The sequence below is a fragment of the Macrotis lagotis genome, chromosome 1 (genome assembly GCF_037893015.1).
Source record: "Macrotis lagotis isolate mMagLag1 chromosome 1, bilby.v1.9.chrom.fasta, whole genome shotgun sequence".
NCBI classification, from domain to species: Eukaryota; Metazoa; Chordata; class Mammalia; order Peramelemorphia; family Peramelidae; genus Macrotis; species Macrotis lagotis.
The window spans coordinates 328089336-328112211 of NC_133658.1; the positions used below are offsets into that span (position 1 = coordinate 328089336).

At 34.4% G+C, this 22876-nt stretch overlaps 1 protein-coding gene across 8 annotated transcripts in view; it reads left to right on the forward strand.

Moving 5' to 3' along the window:
• The window catches only part of DENND1A (DENN domain containing 1A), a 709454-nt gene that overhangs the window by 27356 nt on the left and 659222 nt on the right, over positions 1–22876 (forward strand). For all 8 annotated transcript variants that reach the window (XM_074211609.1, XM_074211608.1, XM_074211610.1 and 5 more), the window contains exon 2: positions 3048–3118. In XM_074211609.1, coding sequence (XP_074067710.1) covers positions 3048–3118 — 71 coding nt within the window. The remainder of the gene's footprint in view (positions 1–3047; positions 3119–22876) is intronic.

The following is a 22876-nucleotide window of genomic DNA, read 5'->3' on the forward strand; positions in this document are numbered from 1 at the left end:
ATTTTAGTCCTAACTTTTGTTAATTATAAGGTATCTTGGGTAAATTACTTTCTCTTTCTGAATTTGTTTTCTTTTCCATAAAATGTGTAGACTGATTTCATGTCCCTCTAGCCCTAACATGCTCCATTTTAAGGTTCCTTTAAGGTCTTCTATTATGTGATGTGAATTTCTCTTTCAGCCCCTACCATTCTCTGATGATATAAAATCCTAGCCATTTATTAGCTCAACATTACTGTTTTCTAGATTACGCAGGGTTTCTATTAGGGAAGAAAGTTTAGACTGTTGTGCAACCTCCTTCCTTGTGACTATTTGCCTGTGTATATATAACATCAATTTTGATGTCAGCATTTCTGGTATTTTCAAGTTTTAAGAAAAATGGTTGGGGACTCAAGATTTAATGTACACACACATTCATTTTTTTCTTGATGCTTTTTAAATTTTATTTTGATTTTAGAATTTACCCCCTTATTTCTGCTTAACAATGGAGCCTTCCCTGTAACACAGATTGAAAATGAAAAGCAAGAAAAATTTTTTTGGAAAGACTAAATAGGTATACCATACATTATATGCAATATTTCAGACTCAAAATTTCTACTTTCCTTTTTGCAGTAAAAAGGGGGAGGTGAAAAATACACCATTCATTCTTCTCTTTTAGAGATTTCTGCATTAATGCATGGTAGCAAGGGGAAGACTTATTTTTTTTATCTTTACCAATGTCTTGGGTTTGAGGTGAAACCTCAGAATTGCTTTAATTTATACTTCTATGTTTATTAGTGATTTAAAACAATTCACAGTTCTTTTAAGAACTATTTGTTTTTATATTTTGATTGCTTTACTGTTGGGTCCCTAAATCTTCTCTGGGTCCAAGCTTAGTAATTATACTTTTATGGCATTCAACTTCATTTTATTGTTCTTTTCATTTACATTGTTGTAGTCAGTATGTGTCTTTCTTATATATTTTCCTGATTCTGTTTAATTCTTTTTTGTATCAGTTCATATTAGTATTTCCACAGTTCTCTAATTTCCTTAAATTTGTTGTTTCATAAGGTGAATTAATATTTTATTATATTCATGTACAATAGTTTGTCTAGTCATTCCCTAATCAATGAGTAATTTTTCATTCTTTTGCTACCACAAAAAGTGCTATCATTATTTTGATAAATATTAGAATGTTCTTTTTGTCTTTGACCTCCATTATATCAAAGGCTATGGACATTTTAATTCACTTTTGTAAAAGGTATATTTTCATATGACTTTCCAGAATTGTTAGACTAGTTTTTGGCTCTGCCAGCAGTGCATTTGTGCCTTTGTCTATCTGCAGCTTTTCCAGCATTGCTTGTTTTCATCTTTTCTTATCCTTGTTGAGTGTGCTGAGTGTTGCATATGAATTAGAGCTTAATTACTTTGGTTTGCATTTCTCTTTTTATTAGGTATTTTGAGTAGTCTTTCCTGTGGTTCTTGATAGTTCTGCAATTTTTTGAGATCTATTTGTTTATGGATTTTGACCTCTTCTATTGGGGAATTGCTCTTGGTTGGTTGCTTGTGATTTAAAATATGTATTAAACAGATAGGAGATGTCTTTGTGTGACTAGCTGTGTGATCCTGGAAAAGTCACTTAACTCCATTTGCCTCAGTTTTCTCATCTATAAAATGAGCTGGAGAAGGAAATGGCAAACCACTCCAGTATCTGCCAAGAAAACCCTTAATGAGGTCAGGAAGAGTTGAACACAAATGAAACAACTGAATGATACTTAAAGGCTCTACCTAGCTGTAGCACTGTGTGGCTCTATGAAAGATATGGAGTTAATTTATTTCATTAAAACTTTTTTCATTATTTAATTTCATTATATTATTTCATTTGAACTTACAAAGAGTCTTCTAGCTACTGAAATTTTCAGCCTCAGCCTCCTCACCCTGTATATCCAATTAATTTTTACACTTTGCCATTTTTATCTCTATAGCCTCCTGGGCATCTGCCCCCTCTTTCCCCACTCACCCATTATCTTGTTTGAGGCCCTTAGTTCCTCTCTCTTGGACCCTTAAAATAGCCTCCTAATTGGCTTTCCTGCCTTCAGTCTCTGTCCACTCAAATCCATCTTCCATACAACTCTCAAAGCAATTTTCCTAAAGTATAAGTCTAACTTACCATACTTTAGAGTATACTCATAGAGCAGAGATGTCGAACTTGAAGCCTCCTGGTCACATACAACCCCCTCTCCCCCTGCCCCCTGTCCCCCCCCCCCCCCCCCCGGGTAACCTGAGCCAAATTAAAATTTAACAGGTATATTGAGGTATATTTAACAAAATAAATAAAAATATAATGCAACATAGATAATGTTGATTTGTTGTTTTTCCAAGTCACTATGCTGCAGCAGGGATCCTTTCAGTTTTACATCACTGGTCTTAGAGAGTTCTATAGAAGAGTGAAAGATTAAATGATGTGCCTATGTTTCTTTCAGCTAGTATGTATATCTAATACAGGAACTGAACTTAGTTCTTTCTGACTCTGAGGCTAGTTTTTTTCCTTTTAAACCATGAGGCCTAATTGCAATCAAATAAACTTCTCTATTTGGCTTTTTAAGACCCTTTATAATCTGATTGCAATCCATTATTCTAACTTTCTTACATATTACTTCTCCTTTAGCAGACAAACTGGCATTCTCAGTGTTAATTATACATGGTACCTTTGTATCAACTATCCTAGAGCCTGAATATATTCTCTTCTCATCTATTATTTTTAGAATTTTTAATTCCATTCACTTAACTCAAGCACAACCTTCTGTAAGAAACCTTCCTTGATCTATTAGTGACTTCCCCTCAAAAATATCTTGGATCTATTTTATATATAGCAAATATGTCCATGTCATCTCTCCTGGATTGATGGTAAGGGTCTTGAGGTCAGGGACTGTTTTACTTTTGCTTCCTTGTGATTTTGTTGATTCTGATTGAGTTTTCACCAAAGTCCATATAAAACTTTAGTGATGCTTACTACATTATTCTGGAGCATAGTACAAATGTTAATAAGATTCATATTATTCTATTTGTAGGCAAAATCCGGAGACTACATTTGAAGTGTATGTTGAAGTGACCTCTCCTGGGACAAGAGGCCCTCTTTCAGGTACTTGTATGTTTGTTTAAGATGAGGTCTGTTTTGTTGGATTTAACACATAAAGTACATGTATAAATGGGAGAAAGTTTATTTTTAAAATAAGTATCTGTTTTGAGCATGTTTGTAGCCCTGATCTGTTTTTACATCATACTACAAGAAAAATCATAATAAATAGTTTATGTATTTAAAATCATGTGATACATCATAGTATTTTTTTTCATTTATGGAAGAAAAGTCTTAATTTGATTTTTACTCTAGAATATGAAGATCATTTGTTGAGTATGAGGCAATATTATCATCTGGAAAACATAAATCACTACTTTCCATATAAAATTTTCTGTCTTATTATGTTCCTCTATAATCAAACCTGAAAAGACACTTGATTGTTGGTCTGTGTTATGGCTAGGTTGCCCCTTTGTCTTTGTACTTCAGATTTCTTACCTGTAAAATGGAGGGATTGTATTAGATAACTCTCACAGTCCCTTTTAGCTGCAGTAAGTTTTATATATGGTGTAGTGATAATGGATAAAAAGTTCGTCTTGAAGTCAGGTGACCTATGTTCATATTCTGCTTCACACTTTGAGGACTACCTGTATGACCATGGGCAAATCAGTTTAGCATGTCATAGTTTCAGTTTCCCTAAGTATAAAATGGGAACTTTTGTTCTTCCAAAACTGACCTCATAGAGTTGTGAAGAAAGTACTTGTAAAATTATGCAAAAATGAGTTAATCCTGTTAATAATCTATGCTATCATATTTGGTGTCCTTGGGTCTCTCACCTCTAATATTCTGTCATTTTCTGACTTCTTAGTTCACCTTCTTGTTCTTTCAAAAATAAGAGTTTCTTTTTTTTTAATGATGATTTGAATGTGACCTTTTAGGAAAGAAATAGATCAAGGGCTATATGTAGAACACTATAAGTAGACTCTATTTATTTTCATTTAGTTGCTCGTCGTTTGACTATCTTGGGTGAGTAGTCATATATATTCATTCTAACCTCCTTTGTGAGTAATATTTATTATCTGAGCAAGAATGAGAGTATTGAGAAAGAAAGAGTTAAAAAATGTGGAAATGAGGTAAGTTAACAATAAACACTAAAACATATTATCAACAATTTACATTGGGGGACGAATAAAAAGCATCATTTAAGACATGGTATCACTGGAAAAGGAGGTAGGCTGATCCTATATTAAAGAGGCATGGACAACAGATGGATAGCCTTAGAGCTGTGCTGGTCTCCATGAAATGTGAAATAATCAAGAAGAAGGCCTTTAGTGTATTGAATGGATACTTTAAGGAGGATTTAACAGAAAGACATGAATAAGAATTGCATCAGATGAGAAGATATGAAAGGGTTTTAGGCTGCACTGGTGAAGGGAGTGTTTGCATTCATAAGGTCACAGATTTATTGAAATATGGAATTATCTTGAAAAAATCACCACTACTATATGAAAGTGACAGTGGATGTCCATACCTGGGAAATCAGTTTGTATTCTAGTCTATTGGTTCTCCATATATTGTAGTTGCATTCACTTTATATCATTTAAAAAATATTTCACTTATCTATTAGTTTAGAAAGTGTTTTTAAGTATTTATGAGTATTTTGAGTGGTGGGTCAAATAATTTTTTTCTTACAGATATAAGAAAGTCATTCATTCGTTCATACTTGCTGAATGCTCACTATATTCAACAAACTGTACAAAGTGACACAGGATGTACTATCTACCTGAGCCCTCTAGGAACTAAATAGCAATTAATGCTTAGAGAAGATAACTTAAAACATGATTTTTGTGATGGAATGGATCTTTATAAACACATAATTTAATTCTTTTAATTTTGTTGATAAGAAAAGTGAGATGTTAATTGACTTATATAGGTTGTAGGATTGAATTAATAACAGTCAGCATTATAAACCCTAATCACTGAATCACTTGTGTGATTCTGAACTGTAATTGGGAATCCTCTCTAGATCTAACACTAATATGATGAGTTGGGGAGTTAAGGATTAATAGGTGGTCTAAAGAGGGGTAAACCAGTCCAAGCTCAGAAAAATGGAGCAGGTTAAAGCTTCCATGCCAGTCAGTACTGGGATTAGACTCTTAAAAGACCCCTTCTAAGCCTGGGCAAGATGGGGACCCAGTCTCCAGAAACTAAAAATCAACTAAATAGCAACAATACAATAATACTGCCAACTGTTATTTATATTGCATTTTATAGTTTCAAAGCACTTTTTAAAGAATACTAGATTTTATACTGGAAGGAACCTCAGAGGTCCATCTTATCTGATCTCTCAATTTACAACTGAGGAAACTGAGGCACAAGGACATTATGTTGTCTCCAAGATCATATAGGTAGTATAAGAGGAAGAATTTGAACTCAGGCCCTTTGACACCAGAGCTAGTGATCATTCTGAGAAATAGGTAGTGCAACTATTATCTTCATTTTCATATAAGATAGTTGAAACTAAGAGATCGGGTGTGACTGTGATCAAAGTCAAATAATTAGTAAGGGTAAAGACATACCTTGAATCTTGTGTTCTGATTATAGAATCTTCTATCCAAAAAATTCCAGCTGCTCGCTAAAATAAAAATATCTTCTTGCAGGAAACATTCCTGAGAAACACCTAGAAAAAGCATCACCCATTTAAGCATAAAAAGAAAGAACTTTGTGCCATAAGATTACTTTTTTGCAATAATCAAGAATTTTAGACCAAAACTAAATATATTTGACCTACCTAATGAGACTTAAATGTAATCCAGAGGAAAAGTAACTGATCAAAGAGCCTCTATTTCAGGGATATGGATTTAGTTATTCAGAATCAAAGTTAGAGAGTCTAAGATCCCTTCTAGCTCTGAGATATACGCTTAACCAGCATCAGCATTGAGTTTATTTCTTTCTCTCTTCTCTGCTCTGCTCCTCTCTGTCCTTTCTCGTCCTTCCCTTTCCTTTTTTTTGAATTTATTTATTTTTGAATTTTACTATCTTATCTTGCTTCCCTCCCTCCACCCCCCACAGAAGGCAGTCTGTTAGTCTTTACATTGTTTTCATCATGCTATACATTGATCTAAGTTGAGTGTGTGGAGAGAGAAATCATATCCTTAAGGAAAAAAATAAAATATAAGAGATAGAAAACTTCATAATAAGATAACTTTTAAAAATTAAAGGTAATAGTCTTTGGTCTTTGTTTAAACTTCACAATTCTTTCTTTGGATACAGATGGTATTCTCTATCACAGATACCTTAAAATTGTCCCCGATTGTTACACTGATGAAATGAGCAAGTCCATTAAGACTAATCATCAACCCCATGTTGTTGTTAGGATGTACAATGTTCTTTTGGTTGTGTTCATCTCCCTAAGTATCAGTTCATGTAAATCCCTCCAGGCTTTCCTGAATTCCCATCCCTCCTGACATACAGTTTGCTAAGTCATTCCCCAAAGGACATTTATTTGATTTCCATTTCTTTGCCACTACAAACAGGGCTGCTATGAATATTTTTGTACAAGTGATGTTTTTACCCTTTTTCATCATCTCTTCAGGGTATAGACCCAGTAGTGGTATTGCTGGATCAAAGGGTATGCACATTTTTGTTGCCCTTTGGGTGTAATTCCAAATTGCTCTCCAGAAAGGTTGGACGAGTTCACAGCTCCACCAACAATGTATCAGTTTCCCAGATTTCCTACATTCCTTCCAACATTGATCATTGTCCTTTATGGCCATATTGGCCAATCTGAGAGATATGAGGTGGTACCTCAGAGAAGCTTTAATTTGCATTTCTCTAATAATTAGTGATTTAGAGCAATTTGTCATATGGCTATGGATTGCTTTGATCTCCTCATCTGTAAATTGTCTTTGCATATCCTTTGACCATTTGTCAATTGGGGAATGGCTTTTTTTCTTTAATGTAAATATGACTCAGTTCTCTGTATATTTTAGAAATGAGTCCTTTGTCAGAATCATTAGTTGTAAAAATTGTTTCCCAATTTACTACCATTTCTTTTGATCTTGATTACAGTGGTTTTATCTGTGCAAAAGCTTTTTAATTTAATGTAATCAAAAATTATCTAGTTTGTTTTTAATGATGTTCTCCATCTCTTCCTTGGTCATAACTGCTTCCCTTTCCAGAAATCTGACAGTTAAACTATTCCTTGATCTTCTAGTTTGCCTATAATATTGTCTTTTATGTTTAAATACTGTATCCATTTTGAACTTATTTTGGTATAGGTTGTGAGGTGTTGGTCTAATCCAAGTTTCTGACATCCTAAATTCCAATTGTCCCAACAGTTTTTATCGAAGAGAGAGTTTTTATCCCAAAAACTGGACTCTGGGTTTATCAAATAGCAGAATACCTTAATTATTTCCTGCTATTGCACCTAGTCTATTTTTTTTTTTTGCAAGGCAATGGGGTTAAATGGCTTGCCCAAGGCCACACAGCTAATTATTAAGTGTCTGAGGCCAGATTTGAACTCAGGTACTCCTGTCTGGGGGGCTGGTGCTCTATCCACTGCACCACCTAGCCGCCCCATGACTATTTCTTAGTCAATACCTGACAGTTTTGATAACCGATGCTTTATAATATAATTTTAGATCTGATAGGGCTAAGCCACTTTCTTGTGCACTGTTTTTCATTAAATCCCCTGGAAATTATTGACTTTTTATTTCTCTGTATGGATTTACTTACAATTTTTTTCTAATTCATTCAAGTAATTTTTTGGAATTTTGATTGGTAGGGCACTAAATAAGTAGTTTATTTTGGTAGAAGTCACTTTCATTATATCAGCTCAGCCTATTCATGAGCAGTAGATATTTGCCAGTTATTTAAATATGATTTTAGCTGTGTGAAGAAGTGTTTTGTAATTGTTTTCATAAAGTTTCTGAGTCTGCCTTGGAAGGTGACTCCCAGGTATTTTATAATGTCTAAAGTTACTTTGAATGGAATTTCTCTTTCTAGCTCTTTCTTCTGTATCTTGCTAGTCATATATAGAAATGTTAAGGATTTATGAGGGTCTGTTTTATGTCCTGTGACTTTACTAAAGTTGCTAATTGTTTCTAGCAGTTTTTTAGATTATTTTTTTGAATTCTCTAGGTATATCTTCATGTCATCTGCAAGGAGTGAGAGTTTTGTCTCTTCCTTCTCAATTCCAATTCCTTCAGTTTCTTTTTCATCTCTTATTGCTGAAGCTAACATTTCTGATACGATATTGAATAGTAGTGAGGATGATGGTCATCCTTGTTTCATCCCGATTTTATTGGGAATGCCTCTAGCCTATCCCCATTGTATATAAAGCTTGTTGATGGTTTCAGATATATACTGGTTAATATTCTAAGGAATAATCCATTTATTCTTATGCTCTCTAGTGTTTTTAGTAGGAATGGATTCTGTATTTTGTTAAAGGCTTTTTTAGCATCTAATAACATGATTTCTGATAGGTTTGTTATTGATATAATTAATTATACTACCAGTTTTCCTAATATTGAACCAACCCTGCATTCCTGGGATAAATCCTACTTGGTCATAGTGTATTATCCTAATGATGTAATCATGGTAATCATGTAATCATTGCTGTAATCATTTTGCTAAGATTTTATTTAACATTTTTGCATCTATATTCATCAGGGAGATAGGTCTATAATTTTCTTTCTCTGTTTTGACTCTTCCTGGTTTAGTTACCAGCACAATATTGGTGTCATAGAAAGAGTTAGGCAGAGTTCCATCTTCCCCTATTTTTCCAAAGAGTTTATATAGAATTGGAATCAATTGTTCCTTAAATGTTTGATAGAATTCACTTGTGAATCCATCTGGCCCTGGAGATTGTTTCTTAGGGAGTTCAATAATGGCTTGTTGAGCCATTCCCCAATTGACAAATGTTTAAAGGATATGCAAAGACAATTTACAGCTGAGAGAATTATAGCATTTCATAGTCATATGAAAAATTGCTCCAAATCATTACTTATTATAGAAATGCAAATTAAAGCATCTCTGAGATACCACCTTCACACCTCTCAGACTTGCCAATATGACCAGAAAGGACAATGATCGATGTTGGAAAGGATGCTGGAAATCTGGAGCACTAATATACTGTTGGTGGAGCTGTGAACTCATCCCGCCTTTCTGGAGAGCAATTTGAGATTATGCCCAAAGGGCAACAAAAATGTGCATACTTTTGATCCAACAATATCACTTCTGGGTATTATGCAAAAAGGTAAAAACATCAGTTGTACAAAAATATTTACAGCAGCCCTGTTTGTGGTGGCAAAAAATTGGAAATTAAGTGAATGCCCTTCAATTGGGAAATGGCTTAACAAACTTAACATATACTAGTATATCATGGAACACTTTTGTTCTATTAGAATCCAAGATGGATGAGAATTCAGGGAAGCCTGGAAGGATTTGCATGAAGTGATGCTGAATGAGATGAGTAGAACCTGAAAAACATTGTACAACCTAACAGCAACATGGGGGTGATGATCAACTTTGATGGACTTGCTCATTCCATCAGTGCAACAGCCAGGGACAATTTTGGGCTATCTGCAATGGAGAATACCATCTGTATCCAGAGAAAGAATTATGGACTTTGAGAAAAGACCAAAGACTATTACTGTCAAATTAGGAAAAAACCCCATTATATTATTATGTAATTTTTCTATCTCATACTTCATTTTTCTTCATTAAGGGTATGATTTCTTTGTCATCACATTCAACTGAGATCAATGTATAGCATGGAACCAATGTAAAGATTAACAGAATGCCTTATGTGGGGTGTGGGGGGAGAGAAGCAAGAATGGGGGAAAATTGTAAAAGTCAAAATAAATAAAATCTTTGTAAAAAAATAATTCCTTGTTGAATTTATTTTTCTGAGATAGGGTTATTTAGGTATTTAATTTCCTCTTCATTTAACTTAGGCAACTTATTTTTTAGATTTGTAGATTATTAAATTTATTGGCATATATTTGGGCAATTTATTGGCATATAGTTGGGCACTTCCCTTTTCTTCCTTCCCCACTTTTCCTCTTTCTTCCTTCTTTTCCTCCTGTCTCTCTCCCCTGACTTTTTCCCTTCATTTTTATTTCCCTGCCCCTCTATCCCCTTCTTTTTTTCCCCTTTCCTTTTTGTTGTAATTCACATACATGCAGTTTGGGGGGGGTTCTACTGATTTTTATTTACATCACTTCATATGTCTTTCTATATTTTTTGAGTATTCATATTTATAATATTTATGATACCATAATATCCAATTACATTTTCATCCTGGTAATTTATTGAGCTCCAATTATTAGATATTTTATTGTAATCATTTTCAGTTTTGACACCCCCCCCCAGCACCACCCTTCTTCCCACCTAATTATTAGATTTATATAGGTATATCCTTTTTCTTTATTAATGATACTTGGGGGATGAAATCCTAAGAAGGAATTGCTGGGATGAGAGCTATGATTGATTTTTGTGACTTATTACATTTAGGTATATTACTATTCTTAATATTTGTTCATATTAGACTGCTGTCCCACTAATAATGTAACAGATCTGTTTCTTCATAACCCTGCAAACATTTATAATTTTTGCTACTTTTGTCATTCTAGATTCCCAGACATTTTAAGAGGCATTGTTGATAAAACAAAACAAATCATCAGCTAATACTTAATATTTAATCTTGTTGATTTCCATAAATTCATATTATTCTAATTTTCTCCAAGTTGTTTGTGATAGATTTGCTCCCCTTTGATGTTCTGAGATCCTTTATCACTGTCATTTAATAAAATTTCAAAGAATCTAGTATATGAATTGGCTTTGTTTCTTGTGTCTGAATTGTTTTTTGGTGCCAAATTCTCTGTACAAACTTAACCATAAACATTACATTGTACATTACTAGTGTCTGGGCATAATCTTCCCTTTGAAGTTTGTTTGCATCCCCCTGGAGGGATTAATTCCCTGCTGTGGGAAGGTGGGTTAAAAAGCACTGAAACTACTTTGCAGTTTTTTAATTGGAGGATTTAGTATACATTTTGTTCTATAAACCAACTACATTTATAGAGTGCTTATTTTTTAGTACTTTGTATGTACACTGATATATTTTTACTGTTAGAAATTAATTTTGAAACTTAAAAATGTTACTTAAAAACTGATGGGTCACACAAATATGATGTATGGTGATAATCTCTGAGATATGTGTGTGTATTTTTGAAATTTTCAAAGTTCCCTAAATATTTTAATTCAATAAATATTTTATATTAAATATCTATTATGTTCAAAGTCCTGTCTGTGCTGTGAATGGAAATAAACAACCATCCCTATCCTAAAGGAGTTTACATTATAATGGGGAAGACATGATATGCATGATGCAAAGGAGAATGTGACCATAAAAATCTTACATTTCTACTTTACCTTCTTTTCTCATCTCAGTAAGATGCGATCTCTCCTTTCTTTGGAGTTCCATGGCACTATATACTTCATTTAGGTCCTTTGCATATTCTGCTTTATGTTATAGTAATTGTCATATAGGCCTATGCTTTATAAGGTTTTCTGGACTACTGGTGTTTCAAATGATATAGTTAATGTATTCTCAGCCTGGCATTTAAGTTCTCTGTAATCTCTTGATTTGATAGGAAATACAGCCTTTATTTTCCACCTATCTTCCAAATTTTTTTGTGACTCCAATTAGTGATTTTTGCTTGTACTTGCCTTTTCTACTAGATTGTAAGCCAAGAGTTTCCAAATGTCTGTCTCCCCTTGCTTTTGGTTTTCAGTAAAACCTTTCTGTATTTCCTAGTCAATATAAAATATGAAAGGAAATAAATTCTAGAACTTATATGTATGCATATGAAAAATAAAAGTTTAATTTTTTTCATGAAGAAAATGTTATTTGATATACATCTTTTTTTAGCCTCATAAAATAAATGTAAATTTATTCACTAATGTTACTAACTCTAAAGCATCCATTATAATAATATAGTCATTTACTAAATATTTCTCACATACCCTGGAGGGTGGTAGTCTTCATACCCCAGCTTGAGATCCCTTATTGTAAGCTTGTTGATGGCAAGGATCAAGGTATAGTGAAAAGAGCATTTATTGGATTTGGAATCAGGAGACTTAGATTTAATCCACATGCTGATTTTTGTGACCTTGGACAAGTCACTTTACTTCTGAGATCAGTTTCCACATCTCTGAAAAAGGAATAATAATATCTATACTACCTATTCACAAGGTGATTGTAAAGAAATTCTCTTCAAATTTTAGGGCTCTAAAGTGGGGAAGTTGTTCTTATATCAGCCACAGAGCCTTCTGTGGAGATTCTCTCCCATAGCAGGAGCTTAATAAGTCTTTTGATTGGGCAAATGAAATATTTCCAATAGTTCTTTAGAGAAAGAATTCCCCACTCCTCATCCCCTCTCCACCCCACCCACCCACCTTGTAGCCCTGCTTCCTATTGAAAGACTTTAGTAAAAGTTATAAAAATAGTTATTCATCTCTTAAAAAATTATATACAGAGACTTGGGTATTCCCCTTTCAATCCTCTTTCAAATTCAACAAATCCAGTAATTATTTATTAAGTGATTACTGGATACTTACACAGTCAAGGGGAGATCCATAGTTCAGGCAACAGAAGATTCTTGCCCTTATGAAATTTATAGTTTAGTAGAATAAATGTATAGTTTAATAAAAATTGTCTAGTACAAATAAGTACTAGTGAATAAGATGTGGTGCTTACAGTCTGTAGCCAGGCACTGTGGTAAGGACTTTTTACAAATATCTCATTTTATCTTCCCAACTATCCTGCAGATTAAGTGTTGTAATTGAGACAGATGGAGGTTAAGTGATTTGTCCAGGGTCACACAGCTAGGAAGTTTATGAAGCTTTATTTGGACACAAGTTCTTTCAGACTTCACACTCCTCTTTGTATTCTTTGGGCATCTAAAGCCTCTTTGTTGTTGTTCAGTCATGTCTGACTCTTTGTTTTGTTTTTTAGTTTAGTTTTTTTTTTCTTTTGGTAAATGTAGTTGAGGTTAAGTGACTTGCCCAAACTTTATCCACTGCTCCATGTAGTTGCCCCTCAGCTGACTTTTTTTTAAGGTTTTTGCAAGACAAACTGGATTAAGTGGCTTGCCCAAGGCCACACAGCTAAGTATCTGAGACCGGATTTGAACCCAGGTACTCCTGACTCCAGGGCTGGTGCTTTATCCACTACGCTACCTAACTGCCCCCTTGGCAAAGATTCTAGGGTAGTTTGCCATTTTTTTTTCCAGCTCATTTTATAAAGGAGAAATGGAAGCCAACGAGTTAACTGACTTTTCTAGGTCCACACATTAGTTAGTAAGTATGTGAGGTTAGATTTGAACTCAGAAAGATGAGCCCAGCTCTCTATCCACTGTGCTCTAATGTATATAGGAGGGGATTAGGACTCATACACAAATATTTTTGTACTTGTATTCCAGTTTATGAGATATTCAACCAAATGTGTGAGGTTTTGGAGAGGAAAGATCCTCTTCTACTGGAGGCAGGGAGAGATCAGAGGAGACTTCTTTTTATTTTTTAATTTTAATTTTTAGGTTTTTGCAAGCTAATGGAGTTAAGAGGCTTGCCCAAGACCACACAGCTAGGTAATTATTAAGTGTCTGAGGCCAGATTTGAACTCAGGTACTCCTGACTCCAGGGCCAGTGCTCTATCCATTGCGCCACCTAGATACTCCCAGAGGGGACTTCTTAATGAATATTCAAGTATGGAAAAGGCTGTTGGCAAAGACCTAAAGTGAGGAAAGTGCATGCTGTATTTGGATATTGCCTAGTCCTATGATTGGAGCATAAAATTGTCCAGAAGGGCTGAGTGTGGAGAAGGCTCCAAAGATAGGGTAGAGACAGGCTATGTAGGCTGAGGAGTCTGTTCCACTTATCAGGCTAAAGGGAAGCACTGATTGGTTTGGATACTCCAGTAACAGGAAACAGGAATATGATACATATACAAATTATTGTAATGTGAAGTAGAACATAAGAGCAGGTTGCATTGCATACTGCTTCATTAGAATGCATTATTTGGAGGGACTGGAAATCTGAATTTGGAGTCAGGAGGATCTGAGTTCATATCCTGTCAGTGATTACAAGCTATATAAACAAGTCCTTTGATTTTTCTAGGCCTCGGTTTTGTCATCTGTAAAATGAAGGAGATGGATTACATGACCTCAGGACCTTTACATTTCTGAAGTGGCTTTAGTTTGGTTTATCCTCAAGACAACTTTGTGAAGTAGATATTGGAAGTGATATTATTATTCTTGTGTGAAAAATGAAGAAATTGAGCTCATAGGCATGAAGTGACTTGTTTAAGTTTATTCTGCCAAAAAATGGCAGTCAAAGATTTGAATCAAGCTCTCTTGACTTCCAGCTCTGTAGTCTTTCGAGTGTGTTAGACATATAAACAAACTTGTGTCTGGGATTTTGTCTGAGCATCTACTGATAAGTACTAGGCATTACAGATATCAGAGACATTGGACATGGTATTGTGTGCTCTTATTATGTCAAAGCATAAGTAATGCTATTATATTCTGCTATTGTGTTTTGTCAAGGTAGAAATTACCTCTTTTGTACTTGGAAGGGGATTGCCTGCTATAGAAATCAGCTTGTGAGGTTCCATCTTTGACATGCAGAAACTTTGTAATGAATTTAAAACTAAAACGTTCCATTGCAGTGGCCATGCTATGCCTGCTGTAAATAGTGTCCTGTCTCAAATAGTTAACCTTAAGAGGAGCTGCTTCAGTTTCTTTCAGGGTATGTCAGTAGGCCTGTTTTCTTCCTGTTTCATTATCTCCCATTACTAGTTTATGAAAATAGAGACTGACATATTGTGAAGCTATCTCAAGAATTATATGAAAAGAGTAATTAGAGAATGGATTGTTCTGGTTGGAAGAATTTTCTCACTAGTTCCAAGTTAAACAGAGACCCAAAGAACTATAGAACATGAAGGGACTGCAGAGCATAGAATGTGAGAACATAGAACACTGGAAAATATAGAACTCATTAAGGAGTTTAAAGCATGGGAGAGGGAAAGAAAAGAGAATAATCTGTCCCTTCACTTTCTCTACCTCCTTGCTTGGGGGAGAAGAGGGTGTCATGTGGTCTAATGATCTTGATTATATACAGAATGTCACTTGTTTAATAGACTGGGAAAATAGAAATCTTGATGTTTAGTAGGGGAGAAGAAACAAATCATCATGTTCCCCCCAGCAGCTGGACTAGATATCTGGAATCCTGAATTCAAATCTTAACTCAGCTGCTTACTAGCTGTGTAACCCGGGGCAAGTCATTTCACTTGTTTTTGCTTCAGTTTTCTCAATTGTAAAATAAAGATAATAATAGCACTTAACCTCCCAAGATGTTTGTGAAGTTCAAATGAGATAATATCGACAAAGCATTATACTTCTCATAACACAGCTTCAGACAGTCTGGTTATTTGTTTGCTGTATCATACTGTTGACTTACATCAAACTTACAAGTTCAGTAATCACTCCTTCACCCAACTCTTTTGACAGACTTATCTAGTCCCATCTTCCTTACTCCTATATTTGTAAAAGCAGGTTAGGATTTTGAACATTCTGTATTTCTTTCTTGTCATCATACCAATAAGCATTATCAAACTTTCTTATGTTCTGAAATCTAGGACTTGAAATGTTAGAAGATGGGTTTGGCGCAGTCAGATAAAGAAAATACAATGATTGTACTCCAGGACCATATAGTTTGTTAGGGAGGCTAAGATATAAAAATCTGTTTTATATAGTTTTATACAGTTATACACATTATGGTAATGTGAACACAGTTCTTTTTATAAGACCTGAAGTCTGATGTCATGAAATTTGAGACAGATGAAGGAAAGAGAATTTCTGACTTTGATTTAGGAAGGTTATCATGAAAGGCATCATGGAAGAGAAGATGAACATTTTAGGCAGGGACTTGAGGGATTGGTAAGATTTCTATAGACTTATAGAGTGGGGGTACCTCTGACCCACAGAAGTTGTCAAGGCAACCACAGATAGGACTTGAAATTCAATAAATATAAGAGCTTTTTAGGGGTTAGTTAATTAAATGTTTGACTAAATATAACCTGCAAATAAAAGGTCCTTGTCAGAATAAATTTTCCCCACCTCTTAGATAGGTTCGAGGAGAGATGGGAATGAAGACACAGGAATTGGAGTTATTTTATAGCTCACATATGGATCTTCTATTACAGTGGTTCTCAAAATATTCATAAGGTTTCATTATAGTTGTCCATTGCAAAATTTTCCCAGGTTCAAAACTTTTACTTTCTAAGATCTTAACTTCTTAAATTCCATAAACTTTTCCTGTCATTCTTTTTCTTCCAATCTCTTCCATTTAGAGTAACTGCTCAGGCTATGGTTAGGAGAATGGTTTTAGGTAAGGAATTTAGATAATTTAGAAAGATTTTATTTATTTTGAATTTTACTATTTTGCCCCTAAACTTACTCCCCCCCCCCACTCCCACAGAAGGCAGTCTGTTAGTCTTTACGTTGTTTCTATGGTATACATTGATTTAAGTTGAATATGATGAGAGAGAAATCATATCCTTAAGGAAGAAAAATAAAGTATAAGAGATAGCAAAATTACATAATAAGATAACATTTTTAAAAAAATTAAAGGTAATAGTCTGATCTTTGTTCAAACTCCACAGTTCTTTCTCTGGATACAGATGGTATTCTCCATCGCAGAAACCCCCAAATTGTGCTTGATTGTTACAATGATGGAATGAACAAGTCCATTAAGGTTGATCATCAGTCACCCCCATGTTGCTGTTAGGGTCTTCTGGTTCTGTTCATCTCACTCAGCATCAGTTCATGCAAATCCTTCCAGGCTTCCCTGAATTCCCATCCCTTTTGGTTTCTAATAGAACAGTAGTATTCCAACACATACATATACCAGAATTTAGATAATTTAGCACTCTGCTATGTTTTTGTTGGAAAATATTGCCACAAATGTCTGTGGATTTACTGTAGTATTAATACTAGTAAACATTTACTTGAAACTTTTCTTTCTGGTTTTAACTAAGAATAATGAAATGATATCAATCTGGAACTTTAGCATTTAGTTGGCATAGTTCTGATAAGTTTTTAATTTTTTTCTTCCTTATGAATTTCTTTAAATTGAAAAAATTAGAAACATAAGGGGACCTTAAAGATTATTTAGTCCAATACCCTTTGAGCCCTAAAGAGATTAAGGACTTGGTGAAGTATCCCATAGAATAAATGCCAAAGCCAGGATTCAAACCAAGGCCTTCTGATTCTAGCTCTAGCTTTCTCCACTGTTCCAAGTAGTTCAGTAGAGCAAATAGTCTTATTAAAAAGTTCTGAAGTCCAAAAAAAACCTATTCAAATTTTATTTTTGTAGAAATATAAAAAAGTAATCTGGTTCATCTTTCTCCTGACCTCTGGTTCCTTATTATAGACTGTCTATAGGACATTTTGAATTAGATATCCTATGGTCATCTTTACATTGCCTCCAAACTCCAACATTTTCTTTCTCCTCAAATCTATCTCTTTCTTTCTTATTTTCCTATTTCTGTTGGGGGTAGCACCATCTTTCTAGTCATCCTGGTTCACAGCTTTGGTATTATCCTCAATTCTCACTCTCATCCCACATGTCCAGTCATTTGTCAAATCTTGTCATTTCTGGCTGCAGCATTACTTTTCCATGTCTACAATATCCCTCTCTTTCCTGACACAGGCACCTCCCTAATTCACCCCTCCTCTGCATTATTATAATATGCTCCTAGTTGGTCATTCTGCTTCAAGTGTTCCCCTTTCCCAGTGATGTTCCTAAAATGCTGGCTGATCACATCACTTCCTCTTCCTAGTGAATGCCAGTGGTTCTTTATTATTTATTTCTAGGATCAAATCTAACTTGTTTGACTTGTAAAGCTTTTAAAGACCTGGCTTCCTCCTTTCTTTTTAGTTTTCTTTATCAATACTCCCCTCCATGAACTGTGTTCTGGTGATCTTGGCCTTGGCTACTTCTCTTTCCTTGTAACCACCTTATGAGGTAGGTAATACTGTCATTTATGGTGAGGAATATAATTAAAATGAGGAACTTGAAGATGAGATAAAATAACTTCTGTACTTAAACCTTAGTCTTTCCCTGGAGAATAATTATCTTTTTTACTTTTTCAGTTTTTTTCTTAGCTTTAATGGTTCTACGTCATCAGGCCTCTTCTTACTCTAACTTTGTTTTAACCAACTTGTTTTTATATTTGTTCTCAGATCCTTTCAAATTCTAACATTCTTTGAATGTGATTGAGCTGAATGACTGAAAACCCAAATGTGATTTTATTATAATTAAAGCACTTTTCCTCCTTTACTGAACATATTCCTACCTTGACTGCTGTATAGTATATCTCTAGCAGAATGGACCCATTTTGCTTTGTATGTAATTACTTTGATATTTAATGTTTTTCCAAATAAAACAAACCCAAACAATCCAAGATTTAGAGTCTAAAGGCAGAAAAATCACTTTGCTATAACCAGAGATAGATTTTTATTTCAAAGGTAAATGGCTTGAGTTTTGTTATATCACTTTAGTAAGTGTTGTACCAATTTTGAATAAAACCCTGTGTTTTAAATGACTGGAAGATGTTTTGTGCATGTGGAAAGTACTCTATGTCTTTTGAACTTCCTTTGGTATTTATTCACAACCAACACATTTTGGATTTGGCTCTCTATGATCTTTTGTAGATAGACCTCCTTTTTTTTTTTTTAATTAATTTTTATTAAAAATATTATTTGAGTTTTACAATTCTCCCCCCCTCCCCCCCACAGAAAGTACTCTGTCAGTCTTTACTTTGTTTCCATGTTGTACCTTGATCCAAATTGGGTGTGATGAGAGAGAAATCATATCCTTAAAGAAGAGAAGTCTAAGAAGTGACAAGATCAGACAATAAGATAACTGTTTTTTTTTCTAAATTAAAGGGAATAGTCCTTGAACTTTGTTCAAATTCCACAGCTCCTTATCTAGATTTAGATGGCACTCTCTTTTGCAGACAGCCCAAAATTGTTCCTGATTGTTGCACTGATGGAATGAGCAAGTCCTTCAAGGTTGAACATCACTCCCATGTTGCTGTTAGGGTGTACAGTGTTTTTCTGGTTCTGCTCATCTCACTCAGCATCAGTTCATGCAAATCCCTCCAGGCTTTCCTGAAATCCTGTCCCTCCTGATCTCTATTAGAACAATAGTGTTCCATGACATACATATACTACAGTTTGCTAAGCCATTCCCCAATTGAAGGACATTTACTTGATTTCCAATTCTTTGCCACCACAAACAGGGTTGCTATAAATATTTTTGTACAAGTAATGTTTTTACCCTTTTTCCTCATCTCTTCAGGGTATAGACCCAGTAGTGGTATTGCTGGGTCAAAGGGTATGCACATTTTTGTTGCCCTTTGGGCGTAGTTTGCAATAGCTCTCCAGAAAGGTTAGATGAGTTCACAGCTCCACCAACAATGTAATAGTGTCCCAGATTTCCCACAACCCTTCCATCAATGATCATTATCCTTCCTGGTCATATTGGCCAATCTGAGAGGTGTGAGGTGATACCTCAGAGAAGCTTTAATTTTCATTTCTCTAATAATTAATGATTTAGAGCATTTTTTCATATGGCTATGGATTGCTTTGATCTCCTCATCTGTAAATTGCCTTTGCATATCCTTTGACTATTTGGATAGACCTCCTTTTCAAAGGCTTTCAGTAATATAAGAAGTCTCAGTTACTGGGTTTGTAATGCTCTACCCTTTGCCCAACAGGGAGCTAAAAGTATTTTGCTTGATTTGAAGACAGTTTTCTTACTGTATTGTATCTTTAGACCTTTAGATTTTCTGTTAACTTGAAGCACTGTAAAATAAATTTGAGGGGAGACATGAATAAATGAAGTTGTTATTTTATACTTTATAATATGACTTGGGATCTTTGGGGAAATGATTTCCTCATTCATGATCAGCAGACATCAATCACTAAGCATTTAAAGATATAGGAGAAATAGTAACTCAAGCCCTCATGGAGCTCAGTATAATAGGAGGAAAACAAAAGATACATTTTAACTAATTTTCATGAAGAATAGTGTATAATAAGCGTATAACACAGATGCTGAGTACTATATGAAGTTGGAAACATCATTGCTGATTGAAGATTTATTGAAAGGTTCCGGGAGATAGGATTTTCACAAACATCCCCTTGAGGTATATAGATGGCAAGTGATTTCCCTAAGTTTGCATAGTGAATTAATAGCAGAATTATAACTTGTACCTATGTCTGTTGATTCCAATGCAAGTATTTTTTCTAATATATCATTTAGGAAACATTTATTAAGGTCTGATAGTAAGTGTATGGAGCATGGTGTTAGATGTTAGAGAGGATGTTTCCCCTGTAGTGCTTCCTCTCCAGGGAGAAGGTACAGTTTAACAGAGATAAGTGTATTGTATAAGTACATTAAAAATACATTAGTACAGAGAACTGTATGACAGGATATTGTGATAAGGTCTTATATAATTGTATATATCTTTGTCATAGAATATACAATTTTTTCTCCTGATTTGAAACTTGTAATTTGTGTATTGACTCATTCTGGTCCCTATTTTGCTAATTTTATAAATGATTTTATATATATATATATATATATATATATATATACTTTTAGATTTAAAATGGTTATTTTCTATACTTTTGTTTAGGGTGAGTTTGATAGGGTAAACCTGATGTTATGGGAAAAATCCTGGAATTAAACCTGGGTTTGAAATTTATTTCTCATACTTGGTATTTATCTCTGGAAATTTACATAGATTTTCTGAATGTTACTTTCTTTATCTGTAAAATAGGATTAGTAGTAATTCTTGTTTAATCCCATCATATATTCTTCTTCTTATGGAGACTTTGGTTTCTATGCCTTTAAGAAAACAGAGGATTTTCCCCCACCTAGTATCATTTTATTTTTTTCCAATTACATATAAAAGTGGTTTTCAACATTCATTTTTTTAAATTTTGAGTTCCAAATTTTTCTTCTTCCCTTTCTTTCCTCCCCACTCTCTGAGACAGCAAGCAATCTTATATGTTATATATGTAGTTATGTTAAACACATTAAATCATATTGTGAATGAAGAATCAGAACAAAGAGAAAAACCATGAGAAAGAAAAAAGCTAAAACCAAAAAAAGTGAAACTAGCCTTTTTAAGTCTGTATTCAGATTCCATAGTTCTTTCTCTGAATATGAATAATATTTTCTGTAATGACTATTTTGAAATTGTCTTAGATTATTTATTATATTGCTGAGAAGGGCTAAGTCTTTTACAGTTGATTATTAAACAGTGTTGCTGATACAGTATTCTCCTGTTCTGCTCATTTTCCTCAACATCAGTTCATGTAAGCCTTTCCAGGTTTTTCTGAAATTTACCTGCTTATCATTTCTTATAACTCAATAGTATTCTATTACATTCATATACCATAAATTGTTTAGCCATTCTCCTATTGATTGTGATACTTCTTTGTTCTTGAAGAGGACCATGACATCAGGGAGGTGATGCCATGGCATTTAAGTGAATTGAATTAAATTGAGGGAGGGCTATGCAAAATTTTATTTTCTCCTCTGGAGTCATCTGGGTCCAGAGGCCTGATATAGATAGTACAACTAGAAATGACCCTGGATGCAGTGTTCTATAATTTTCTTTCTGTACTTTGGCTCTTCCTGGTTTAGACATCAATACCACATATGTGTCATAAAAGGAATTTGGTAGGCCCTTATCTTCACCTATTTTTCCAAATAGTTTATATAGGCCGGTGCTTTATCCAGTGTGCCACCTAGCCACCCCTAAACCCTCTTTTCTAAGACATTTTCTCTTCAAAATATCATCAGTTTCTTTAGTAGACTCTTAAGTAGCCCATTCACCATCTTCTTCTCAAGGTTCACCATAAAAATAAGGTACCAAATACTGAGCACAATATTCCAGATTTAGACTGACCAGCACTGAACTGTCACTTTCCTTGTTCAAGACATAAGGTCTCCCAGTACCATTCTTAAGCTTCTGTGTCACTTTTGATTTTTATTAAGTTCACTAGAAACTAAAGGTTGTGTTTGTTTTTTATTTTGTCCTTGGAATTGTTACTTGGCTTGAAACCAGCCAATTGAGGCCTCAAACCTAGGTCCTTGATTCATTTAGGAGCATAGCTTTAAAGCTACAGTGGACCTAAGAGATATCAAATTTCCTCATTTTATGTATAAGGAAGCTGAAGCTAAGGATGTTTCTTTGATTTATTCAAGGTCACATATAGGTAAGGTAGAAAGCAGCAAAGTGAATAATGAAACTAGGGTACTTTGACTCCACATCCTGCACTCTTTTCATCATTATGCATTTTTTAAAAATTTTTTTAGGTTTTTGCAAGGCAAATGGGGTTAAGTGGCTTGCCCATGACCACACAGCTAGGTAATTATTAAGTGTCTGAGGCCGGATTTGAACTCAGGTACTCCTCACTCCAAGGTCAGTGCTCTGTCCACTGTGCCACCTAGCCGCCCCTCTTTTCATCATATTAAACGGTTGTTTAACCTTTTTCTATCATATACTTTTGAATTTTATTTATTTGAACCTGTTTAGAGCTCTATGTTTATTCTTATTAAATTTTATCTTCTCATATTGGCCTGTTGTTCTTGCAAGTCAAGATTTTTGGACTGTGACTTTCAGCTAATATGATTAACTCTTTAATTTGTGCCTCTGTGTGTTGGTATAAGGGGATC